Source organism: Streptopelia decaocto (genome assembly GCF_964273445.1).
Source record: "Streptopelia decaocto genome assembly, chromosome: 1".
Taxonomy (NCBI): Eukaryota; Metazoa; Chordata; class Aves; order Columbiformes; family Columbidae; genus Streptopelia; species Streptopelia decaocto.
The window spans coordinates 118,485,394-118,498,489 of record NC_138663.1 but is presented as its reverse complement, the minus strand read 5'-3'; the positions used below and the strand labels follow the sequence as shown (position 1 = coordinate 118,498,489).

The 13,096-nt window shown below is 38.9% G+C and overlaps 1 protein-coding gene across 1 annotated transcript in view; it reads right to left on the bottom strand.

The window, feature by feature from the left end:
• Nucleotides 1-13,096, bottom strand: part of DSCAM (DS cell adhesion molecule) — a 471,903-nt gene that overhangs the window by 45,703 nt on the left and 413,104 nt on the right. Inside the window, exons 22-26 of the mRNA XM_082049341.1 lie at nucleotides 8,724-8,841; nucleotides 7,722-7,885; nucleotides 4,307-4,405; nucleotides 3,552-3,740; nucleotides 2,056-2,346 (exon numbers count right to left, since the gene is read on the bottom strand). Coding sequence (XP_081905467.1) covers nucleotides 2,056-2,346; nucleotides 3,552-3,740; nucleotides 4,307-4,405; nucleotides 7,722-7,885; nucleotides 8,724-8,841 — 861 coding nt within the window. The remainder of the gene's footprint in view (nucleotides 1-2,055; nucleotides 2,347-3,551; nucleotides 3,741-4,306; nucleotides 4,406-7,721; nucleotides 7,886-8,723; nucleotides 8,842-13,096) is intronic.

Genomic DNA, 13,096 nt, shown 5'->3' with positions numbered 1-13,096 from the left:
AAATTCAGTCCATGTTTTCCTCTCTGAACCTTGCAGTTAGTATTTGAGACCATGCTGCCTCTCTAAGGCACAATATAGTCCTGGCAAAGCCTGCTCAAGAAACAAAACCATCAGTGCTATAAATGAGAAATTTTCTAACAGACCAGAAACAGTGGCCCAGAAAATCTAACAATAGAAATATTTTTATTGTTTTGTTTTCTCACTTTTAAAAATACCAAACAACTCACTAAATCAAATGTTGTGCAAGTCACAGTATGTGAAATCAAGGTAAGCATGATCATCCAACCAAAAAGCAGAGTCTGACAACATTTCAAATCAGTTAATTGTAATAATACATTTGATTTCTGTGCTATCAGAATTTAAGGCCCTGAGCCTGAATTTTTGTATAATCTCATTTTAAGGTGTGGCTTAAGACACATGTATAACAATAAGATATTGGAAAGGTATGTAGAAATAAAGAAATGCAGGAAGATATTGGAAAGAAAAGAGGATAGGTTAAATAAAATGGCAAGAAATTAACTCATAATACATGAAACAGTTATTATTGATAACTTCTTTACTGCTCAGTAAAACAGGTCCTAAGTCTACCTGGCAAGACCTGGCAGCATTTTTATAATAGCTACTTGGATCTTGGCTTCCTGTAGGAAATGCCAAGACAAATCTTTCTCTTAATTTTTTAGACTGTCTGAAATAATGCGAGGACTGTGTGGCAGCTTACCAGAATGATATTTTCTCAGAGAAACATGAGGGGATGTGTTATTTGCAAAAGGGCGAGCCATGAGGGCATGTGTTGTTAACTGATGAGTACCTCGCAGAAAGACGGGGACAGCATTAGAGGATGTGTAAGATGCTGAGACTTAAGCCCTGCCTGATTCATTTCCAACACTTCTGACTGGAAATGTTTCCTGTCACCTGCTCTTCCCTGAGCCATACGAGGGTGCTGTCCTGGAAAATGCTAGATTTTGTGTCATAAAACTATGGAAGGGACGTGCGTTACCAACACAAGGTTACGAGCAATTATCAATTTGGTTCTGTTGCTGGACAATTATCTGTTCTTGTTTGAACTTGTTTACTAGTCTTGTGTAATTTAACAGTACAGATGTTGTCAATTGGTTGCACAATACAGCACAATATCGCTGGCAACATGCCAACATTTTACACTGGATGTCTCCAGAAAAGCTCTGGCAATTCACACTAGAGCAGTTCAAGAGATTGCCATCTGGAGCCATCTGTGCTGCCTTTTTGCCAGAAATACAGACATTTCCCACTCTAGGTCCAGCAGAAAAACACGTGTGCAACTATCGTTTTCAATAAATATGCCAGGATACAAACTGGAATGACTGACAAATTGGCATGTTTACTCTTTTCCTCTCGTTCTGGCTTTTGCAGAGTGGGCAGTAACCCCTGGCAGAAGGGCAGGATGCAACAATTCCTTCATCCCCTGTGCCCTGCTGCTGGGCACGACAGAGCCATCTGTCACGGCCCTCAGTTTCACCCTCCTCGTCTGTAAATAGGGATAATAGCATTGCCATTGCTTTGCCCTTGGAGGATGTTGTCCGGAGGCTTTCCCAGAAAACAAACTAGTTAGCTGCTCCCTTGTGTCACATAATGTGTTTCGAGCTGTGTCACAAGGACATTGCATGGAATAGCAATGAGGCTGGTCACCGCTGTAAATGGCTGCAGGAACCAATTGTATGGAAGACAAAAATTTCATGGAAGAGATGCATGAAATACCATCAAGCACTTCTGTGACCAGTGGAACTAATGACATCTGGTGTCCTATGGCTATGTGTCTCATGGTTGATTGACTTTAGTGCTGGAGATTTCCTCAGTGGGGACAAATAAACGATGCCTCTTTTCTGCCTAGCAGACTATTGTCAATGAAATCTGTAAGCATTTTACATCTTTGAGACTGCTACTCCTCTGTCAGCATGGTTAGCAGATTCAAAAAGGGGTTTGTGAGGAAAAAAAAGAAAGAAAGACAAGCCAAAAAATCACATAAGAAAATAAAGTTAAAACAGTATCTCAGACATATAAATCAAAACATATACTTACTGCCATCATAATTGAGTGTTGCAAATTTGGCTTGTTTCTCTGCACAGCCAGCACTGTTGCATACTCTCATTTGAAGCTCATACCAGGTTGCCTCCTGCAGGTCATACAGAATGTAGGACTTTGACAAGGATGTCCGCTGAGCAGTTGTCCAGACTGTTGTCCCAAATGGCCGATACTCCAGGGTGAAGGAGGTGATGGGGCAGCCACCGTCATTCCAGCCTATCAGGTTCAGCTTCACTCTTGTGGTGTTGATACTAGCAAAGAGCTCTTGTTCCTTGGAAAACTGTGGCTCTAGAAGCAATGATACATTTCAGGTGAAATGCTTAAGTATTACAGATAAAGGACTCTCAAAAATAGAAAATTAAGATAACAATTTCTAGCATAATCCTGACTTCATTTTAAATTCAGTGTCAATCTATTCAACTTTTTTTCCTCCACCTTCTTAAATATTTTTCCATACTTTGTGCCAGACTCACAAACCTAGATTTTCAAATCCATATGCAAAAAAAATATCCATACAACTCTGCATGGGCCTGACTTGCCAGTTTTCAAGGACTGGCACGAGTCAACTTGTAAATCTAGTGCAGACACTTCGTATCAGTAAATGCTCCTGCTCACTGCTATCCAAAAAGGAAAGGGTTCAGAACACCATGTAGAAATACCATAAAAGACATATACACTTGAAGATTGTCCACTGGTGCTCTGGTATTCTTCTGAAGTGGAACTGAACAAAATTTTGTTTGATAGTACATAGACATTCATTTGTGGAAATGACGGTTTTGAAGAACTTGAAAGTAAAAATCAATTAAAAAAATAATATGTTGATTTTGCATGTATCTGTTGTACCTTAGGGGTAAGACTTAAGTGTATCTTTAAGGGGGTGTCTTTCAAAATTTACTCATAATTCTGAACCATACTTGCAATGTGGAACTACCCTCAGCAACTGGTGACCATGGGACCCATTACTGAGTTAGCTAAGAATTCCACAAATTTTGTCTATTTCGCTTTGCAGAGCTTTATGCAAACTTTTCCTTCATTTTTGACACTTAACCTGTTCAAAGGTTGTTGCTTGTATGGCTTCCGTAATAAGTTTGGAGCATAAATGAGACATTGTCTCCATTTCCTCTACAAATAAATGTACTCTCCATCTTCCTTCAGCATCCAGACAAAATCCTGAATTTTTACAACAGGAGAGGAAACAATTTCTTTATGGCAATAACAGTAGTTAGGAATTGCTATAGTCTATGACAGTAGAGACACTCCCTTACCAAATATCTACCAACCCATCTTAGAAAATAATTGTTACAGAAATAAGGAAGGAATATCGTCCTGTAGGTGCTTCAAGTCCCACAGTGACAGCCTCTTCTGTTGCAGCATGGACACAATTGGAAATGTTTCCAATGCCAATAATATTAAAATATGCAAGTCTTTCTTCTCAAGATCTACAGCAGAATGCAATAGCTGAAGGTGAACAAAGGGAATGGAAATCAACGCACCTTTTCCAAGTGTTTTGGCCTCAATGATCTCGCTGATGCGTCCTGGCCCTACTCCGTTCTGAGCAGTCAGAGTAAACTTGTACCAAGTGCCACATTTCAGTGTTTCTAAACGGTAGGACCTCTCACTAGGGCTAATGGGAAAACTACCCCACTGCTCACTGTTATCTTCTGAGTACTGCAAAATATAACCTGGAGGAAAAGCACAGATAGCAATGATAAGCCAGACACAAACTACAAATTCTGTAGGTAATATGACAAGCCATTTTAAAGACTAATAAAACTAGAAAAATCCCATGCACAGGAAGACACACAGCTCTCCCCTGACTAAAAGACATCAGGCAATACATTTTGCCCACCCTTACAACAGCTTAAATACCATTTTTATGATCGCTTCAAAGGGAAAAGAAAGGGGTAGACATTTCTAAATACCCTTCAATCAGCAACAAAGACCAGATGATGAACCTGCACACTCAGAAATGAATAGTTAGAGATTACATGTCTGGAAAATCAGAGAGTAACTGTCATAACAGCTGAGGTTACACTGTAAGAAAGTGATTAAATCTATGATTAAACCACCACAAAGAGAAACTGCAATTTACTGCAAGCTGTTATCACCATGATAGTACACATTAAGCACTGACAGCAATACAGATTGCTTTGTTTTTCTTCTTTTTGTAACCATTCATAATTATATACTAATCCTATCAACATACGATAATTTAGTAAGAAGTTGTAATTATCCTGAATTACATTACCTCGGATAGAACTGCCGCCATTGTCTCCAGGTATCCAGGAAAGAGTGATAGAGGAAGATGTAGTTTTGGATACAGTGAGTCTTGGCTGGTCTGGAGGAACTAGATGGGAAATAGTTAAAAAAAGGAAATAGATTCAAATGATTGGAAATGATCTTAATCCCTTCTAACAGTAATTTATCAAATAACTGGTTTGAGTTGCAAAAAAATGCAAATTATTTCTGTCAAAGTGTCTGTTTAGCTGACATCCTTGGTTAAAGACAAGAGCAGACAAGCTCTCATTTTTTATATTTAATTTTCTACACTATTTTGTATTTCAGTTCTTAACCCTTGCTTTTCTCTGAATATTTGTACCTGTCCTGTCAGACCTAAATGACATATGAGCAATCCAGCCATTATTTTTCACAATTTTTCATATCTGTGTTAGGGAGAAGCTGAATTTTTAGTAGTGAGAAACAGATGCCCACTTGCAAATGTTGTCCCACTCATGGATGTGTTTGCAAGCTATTATGGCAAAAGTGGAAAAAAAAAAAAAGTGCATAACAAGAGTTTCTGCAAGTGTAAGTGTGAGTGCCAACTACGCAGCATAGGTAGATCTGTGACTGTGGGCAAATCCATACCTCACCAGATCATACCATCTATTCTCTCAGGCAATTGGTATAAAGAAGACACAACTTTATCAGCTGAACAAACCTGGAAACACTTCAGTTCTGCTGCTTACCACAAATGTTATGTCTGTGTCTAAACCATGGGACATAAGAACTGTGCGGTTCCCAGGACTTACTCCTGACAGAGTGCAGGAATGAGACAGATGTCTTATCTCCCATCCTCTGCCCAGTGACCACTTTCCTTTGGAGGAAAATCCAGCAAGAAAGGGCAAGGCGTGAGCCATGCTATATCCCAACAAGTTGCCCAGGGTAGGGACAACTGGGATTGGGAATTGGGACTGGAAAGGGCACTGTGAACTGAGACAGTTTAGGCTGAGCCTAAGTCACTCCAAATTGCACCAGTATATAGTGGCTGGGTTTCCAGAGCTCAGTGCTCAGGGGCAGAAAGTGTCCAAGCAACCAGCTTAACAAATCTATCAAGATTCTATTGTATAAAAGGCTTCTACGGAGCTAATACGGTCATATCCTAGTTAAAGTCTGGAGAGCTCATCTTTGAATTTTGCCCGAATCATTTAGCTAGTGCTGTTGTACAAGTGAGTTAACTAGAGCCACGGCACAAAACCAGTAAGGCCACAGAGGATAGTCTTTGTTAAAACAGAGATGAATGGCAGGTGAAACTCAAAAGATCTAGTCAAATAAGTTCTGGAGTCCTAAAGGGTAAGATTTATTAACTCTTCACCCAAGTGCTTTAGATCTGCAATTTGAGGTTCAGAAATTGAAAGCAGGAGAAAGGGAAGTTCCTGTTTCAAATCCTTTGCACTGCTCTGATTATACACAGCAGCACCATGTCCGGCTCCTCTTATGGATTATTTTTTGAACAGGTGTTATTAGGGGTTGATCTAAGCTCCTCAGAAACATAGACAAAATTGAGCTTTGCTGCCTCAGGAACAAGGAGTGAGGCATGGACGGTGCCTATCATGGGAAGGGATCTAAGAATCAGTGGTGAAGATGGGACAGAAAGCCAGGGAGGAGATACGCCAGGGTAGTCACACTTCCTCTGGTCACTGCAAGAGTGGGAAGGGGTGAGTTGTGTCAGTTACCATCACCGGCAGGAACTGCCATTTCCCTGCTGTATGTTACTGCTCGACAGATGCCAGCCCATAGGCAAGGGAGGCCAGAAGTGACAAATGCCTTGTTGTGTCCAGCTGTCTGTTGCCAGAGGACATTGCCTGCTTTGCCACTGTTTAAGGGGTAGCTCTACCTGCACAGTGAAACTCCAGGAAAAAACACCTGCTGCAGTTCACATTCAAGTCATCAGACTGCAAAATAATGAGTGCTGCTGTGAAGTGGAGGCTGCTGGTTTACAGCCATAGACTAGTTCAAAGAGAAATTGATATTACTGCCCTCACAGGGTTAAACAGTGCTGAAGAAAACAAAAGAGACAGTTTGTGTTCTAAAGGAAAACTCCTTATGTGCGATGAATTTGATCCGTTATTCTGACTAGGTTGATTCCATGGAGAAAGACTGCACACACTACACTGTGAAAGATTTATTGTAAAACCTTTTATCATAGCTTCACCCTACCTACAAAAGATGGTGGTACCGCATATTAAATGCCAGTCTTTCTCTGTCCCTCAGGGAAGTAATATTGATTTGCTTTTAGTTACTACAGTTCAATAACAGCAAGGATATGCAATTATGAAAGTACTTGGTGAAATATAAAGTTTCAATTTGATAGTGTTTTCTCTCCCTACTTCTTGCTGTGGTCATGCTTCAAACATTGCAGAAGAGCATCTTTAGGGTCTGTTGGATTGTAGGTAAGTCGATACGTCCTATGGCGCTTGTTTCAAGACTTAGTGGAACAGTATACATACAGAGAGAGAGTTTGAATCCAGTTGAAACGATCTTTTTCTGTGTTGTCATATGATTGCACTAGGAATTTAGATCGCATATGAAGGGACAGGAGAGTGACCTTACCACAGCTTGTCCCATATTCCTAACTCCAGTTATTTACTTCCCTCTGGTACAACAATTTGCAGTCAGTTGAAGCACTCTTAGGATCTGCTTTAGTGGAAGTGAGCAAGGAAATCCCTTGCACAGTGAATTCTCAATATGTGAACACACATGCTCTGCTTCACATTATTGTTAATGTGTATTCCTATATTGTCATTGTTTATATATAATAAATATAAACACCAGAATGGATTCATTATATACATTTCAACATGCATATAAAAAGTAGCTGGTAATATGCACTAGTTGAAGATGGACTGATGTTTGACTTTAAATGCTTCTTTGTATTCACCATCAATACAATTCTGCTCTTGTGTAATGAAGTTTCTGTCCAAGATCTCAGTACAGAGGCAAATTTCTGCTGATGGCTTTTAAGAACTAAAGTTCTTCAGTTCTTTCTGAATTTTGGAATATTTAAATGATACATGTAATATTTTCAAGGAGAAGGCATAAGTTGATAATCTCTGTGCGAAGAACTAGAAAATCACTGAATGGAAATACTTAGCTGTCCTACAGAAGCTTACATAGAGACTTAACTGCAAGTGTATGAATTTTTCTACCAAACAGAAAACATTTGCTATGACAAAAAACATTTGCTATAACACAAAGTGTTGATGATTGAGTCAGAATGACCTTAACTATATTTTATTTTCTAATTTGGAAGAATTATATTTATATTAATACACATCAATACTAATATGTTACATACTCCTGCAAACAGACATACCTATGTATTTAACAGCACATAGAAGTTAATAGCTGTGACAACAATTATGAGATAGATCCAATAGCCTTACCTTGTACCTGCAAATTCAAAATTATTTCATCTGATCCCCAGTTGTTACTGGCCACACAACTGTAGTACCCAGAGTCTTCTGCTTTCACAGTACGGATGACAAAGCTGCCATTGCTAAAGATGCTTCTTCGCCCATCAATCATCACTAGACTGGGTGTCCCGTTACTACCTCACAGGAAACAAAATGCATACATTAAAGAAGTTACAATCAAAATTACTCAGAATTGGATTTTTTTGAAGCAACTAAGAATGGAAAAAAAAAAAAAAAGGAAAAGGATGGGGGGTTGTCTTCTTTAATAAAGACAAAATAATATTTTCTGTTGGGAAACACCTGCCATTTGCTTAAAGAATGCTCATATCCTGGCCCCATTTTGAATCAAAATGGAAATTCACTCCTTCCTTAAATATCTGCTATTTCATAAAAGTGTCACAATAAGAGTAAAAGAGGGTTCCTGGCTACATCATCCATCCCTATAAAGTAACAGTTATTTGTATCAAAGAGAAAGATGGTTCCATAGCACTGCAATATCACTGCTTACACAGTTCTTCGATGAAAATTATTGTCCATGTTTGTTTCCAAGTGATTCTATCAAACTGTGAAACTAAGGATCAAAACAGAATAGCAAAACCTGAGATATGTGCAAGACATGTACACTGCACTCCACAGCAAAATTCAATACACCACACATTTTACTTTCTCAGACTAAAACAATTCTATGTGTCCGAAATTAAAACAGAGAAAACTCCTAGATTTTACATTTTGAATGTTTACCTGTACCCCTTCTTCATAATTTTTCCTCCCTTTTAATACCTTCTAATTACCACAGCCAAACTAGTTTTAGTTTAAGGAATTCCTGAACTTCTCATGTACTGTGACTGTCTGCAGCCCCTGCAAACGGTCCTTCCCCTTCCTGGCACAGTCATCCAGCATCACCTGCATTGCATCCCTCTGATTTTTAGGCAAATGGGTTTTATTCGAGCTATACATTTAGTTGCTGGTTACCTATCTTTCATCCATTTGACTGTCGGAGCTGGGTCTCCCACAGCTTTGCAAGGGAGGACAATGTCTTTCATCCAGGGAGTTGTCACTGTGCCACTGAATGTCAAAATCCTGGCAGGAGCTGAGCAAGAGAGAGAAAGAAAAATGAAATGAGGTGTTCATTCATATAGCCCTTGGAAGGGAAATACAGACACCCAGAATGAAATGTGGAAAACCAAACCAATCTGTTTCGAGATTTGCTTTTGGGAAACGAATGCCTTTTAACTCATAGTATCAGCATTTATTCAAGGACAAATATTACAGTTTTAGTATCTGCAGTACAAGTAAGAAAGAGATGAGGTGAAGGACTGGAAGAGTCCTTGTGGAGCAAAAGAGCAAAACCAGTTATGATCATATTTACTGATTTTTATATGTCTCATAGTAGAAATTATAGATGAAAATTATGTCCAAAGGATGCTTCTCTCCAAACTTCCTTCAGGAAGTGTTCACAGTAGACAGGTATCTTACAAAAGCTGCATTATTGATACAACACTGTTACAACAGCTATGATATTAAGCAAAATAAACCTTAATGTATGAACACCTTAGTATATTGCAAAGAGTCTGACTGAAGTCCACAAATATGAAAAAAACTCTTAAGTCAGTTTAATTTGTGTCAGCTCTCATATCACCTAAATATGTCAACAAAAATATCACTCCTATAGTTGTAGTTTCAATTTATAATGCACAGGAACACTAGATTTGTGAAAGAGCTTCACTGTATATTATTACTCAGGAATGACCCTTGATATGAAATAGACTTCTCGTTGGCCTCCAAATATACATTTCAAAGGAATACACTGAATACAGATACATGCCATACTGTATTTTTAATCCTGATCTACTTCAGTCATGCAAAATGGTCAGAATTTATACTTAGTAATCTATTTTGCACCAATTAGAAAAACATGAAAATGAAAGCCAGCATCAAATACAACTGGCACAGTTCACATTAAAAAAAAGTCATGCATAAAAGAACAGTCCTTGCATAGTTAATTGAAATTACTTGAGTAGGCTGCAGTAGGACTTGAGATATTCATAAAAATACAAGATTTCATAGATTATACGATCAGTTTGGATTGTCTTGCCTATGTTTGCTTCAAGTGTTGTTGAAGAGTAAGCTTCTTGAGATATTTTTCTCTGGTCAAACTTTTAACTGAAAAAACAAGAAGTAGCTGTTTGAAGACTGAGGGTAATGGAAAAGTCAAGGTTAATTAAAGAGGCAACATTACTTTCCTAACAGCCAAGTATCGACATGTCCTATCCTGGCTAAACAGCAGCTGTGAGGACAGGCTGAGAGAGTTGTGGTTGTTCAGCCTGGAGAAGAGAAGGCTTTGGGGAGACTTTATTGCAGCCTTTCAGTACTTAAAAGGGGCTTGTAATAAAGATGGGGACAGACTTTTTATCAGTGCCTGTTGTGATGGGACAAGGGTTGATGTTTTTAAACTAAAAGAGGGGAGATTCAGGCTAGACGTCAAGAATTTTTTACACCGAGGGCAGTGAAACACTGGCCCAGGTTGCCCAGAGAGGTGGTAGATGCCTCATCCCTGGAGACATTCCAGGGCAAGCTGGACGGGGCTCTGAGCAACCAGTCTAGTTGAAGATGTGCCTGCTCATGGCAGGGGGGTTGGATTAGATGACCTTTGAAGGTGCCTTCCAACCCAAACTATTCTATGAGTTAATGTCCCCCAGCTTCCTCCATCTGGCATCTCTGATGGCTGAGCCAGCAGGAGGGTGCTGTGGTGTGTGCTGCCCTGAGGAGGTGGCACACCAGAACAGTGCAGAGACACTGGCCAGTCAGTAAGTCTCATGATACAGCCTTATTTTCCACTGCGGTGGTCCTAGCGCCATATCTTCTGATAAAGATTTACACAGGCCCGTACTGCCACAAACCATGGGCTAATTAACCAAGCTAACTAAAACAGAAAAATGCTCTGTCTACCCAGAGACATGATGTGAAATGCTGACTCCGCTAAAGTTAGTGTTAGAAGGCTACTTTGTCTTCAGTGATACCAGGTTTTCATTGCGGGAGACACCTAATGGTACATCTTTAAAAGCAGCAGGAGATGCTGTCAGCTGTGACTATCTACAAAACACAGCTGTAAACATCTGGACTGCTTCTAGTAGCTGCAGTACATTCTGTGCTGTGGTGTTTAGAAACTTGAATTCCTGTTCCATGGAAAATCTCCTCTGTAACATGAAGCCTGAAAACTCATATAAGACAAACCATTAATCCTTTTCTCAGTGGCTTTCCCACCTCTCCAGTGTTTCTCAAAATACCCAGCAACTTCCAACTGCTGCCAGCTACTTAGACAAAGCATATGAAACACAGGAATCCTGCTGAAGCCTTCAGCATGATGTGGCACTAGTGTTAGCAAATTCTCTGTGATATCTTTTTACTTTTAATAGTTATTTCAACAGTGAATTCTTCTTTAAGTCATAGGTTGGGTGTCTGATCTCCAAAGAACAACATTTACATTGTAGCTCTTGTTTTTCAATATCCTGTGTGTCCCATTTTACAGTGATGTGTGGAAGTAACAAAGACCTCACAGAAGCCTGAGCCAGTGCTAAGATCACAGAGCATAACTTGGAAGTGCACAGTACAAAAGCATACCACACTATTTTAGTGAAAGCACACACAGCTTTTACATTATCTTATACCTTTCATGTACTGAGTGCTTTTAAAAGAGATGGTAAAATAGCACCGAAATTGTTGAATCCAATTTTCTTTATAGTTTAACTTCTAATAGTGTTCTGAGAGTGCTAAGAGGTACAGAAACAAAAGAAAACGAGAAACAAAATATAGGTCTAGTCAAATTCATCTGAAAGCAATAGGTTTGAAACATGAATTGGCATTTGCAAGGTTAACATACCTTAAATCTCACAGACCTCTCTCTTTAGAACCAAGGGAGCTTTACACAGCATGTGGGCAACTCAGCTGCAGGGTTTACCTCTTTGTTATCGAAGCTGCCCAAATACTTATGGACTACTCACCAGCCTTACTTTAGCTGGTGTGACACTGGAATAGGACTGTGGCTGTTTCTATTTTTTGCAAATTACCCAATCATTAGTTGAAGATATGCCTTCAAAGAACAGTCTACTCTCTTATGCTAATGTGATTTTCTGTATGTTTTCTTCTTTAAATTATGAATCCTTTTGCCTACACTTGCTGTCATAGCATAAGAAACAGGCAGAATTTTTTAAATTTTTTGCAAGAGGCCATAACACACTTTTATTATTATTATTATTATTTTTTTTATTATTATTATTATTATTATTTTTTTTTTTTCTAGAGGACACAACCAAATTTTAAAGGCAAACTGTACAGGGAAATTGAACAAGATCTACAACAGTTCACTGCAGCTCAGTTTAATCCAAATACAAGAGCCATCAGTGAATACCCTGGGTCAGGAGTTTCTTTCATCTACTCTCTCACAGAGAAATATCCTGTGTGTTCCATTGTGATGAACTGTTACAGAAACAGAGAAATGGGGTGTGCGTACTATCATGTAAGCCTCACAAGTTGCTTAATAACATTAAACAGACAAATCAACATAGACCAGGAAGCAAATCTGTTAAACATTAATGGTCAGGTAGTCTACAAGAACAAGGGAAACTCAACATTAAAGTCAGAGAGTTCTCCTGAGAGGATCAGATTGCTATGGGTCTGTTACTGTTATCATCTTATTGGTAGCAAATGCCATCCTCCATCAGTCATGCTCAGGAAATAGGAACAATAAGGTGCATGCAAAGTTCTCTGTCTTTTAGATATATTTGATAGCCTAAACCCACAACTTTCAAGTCAGCAATGAAGCGTAATTTGAGAGGGGATGGCATAACCCGCTTCGTGGAGATTGAGCTTTCATTGCCATGATTTTCTGTTTGTTGGGGATTTTTTTCCTTTTTTTGTCACTTAATTGCAGAGAATAACAATCTCTTCTGAGAAACAGAGACACTAAAGAAAGAAATGTTAACATGAGTTAAGCTTTCCTTCAAATTGGTCTATCCATTTCACATCAAATCCCTAACTAGACATTCTCATTGTTCTCAAAGGGATTCTTAAAGGGGTTATAATTAAGTGGACATAATTCTATTCAAAGTTTACTCTCATTAGCTGTCATGATGGTACTGTTACTTGGACAGTTGCTATGAAATAAATGGAGGGAAAAAAGGAAGTAAACAATTTTACAATAATGGTATGTAGGATGTTCTTGCTCTGAGGACTTGTGGCAAAGTCAGTATATAACAGCTTCTAACTCTGTGATGTTTTACTTGCTTCAGACATACAGGGGAGTGAAAAAGGTCTTCGAGGTTATTAGCTTTGACCATCCTTCTTCA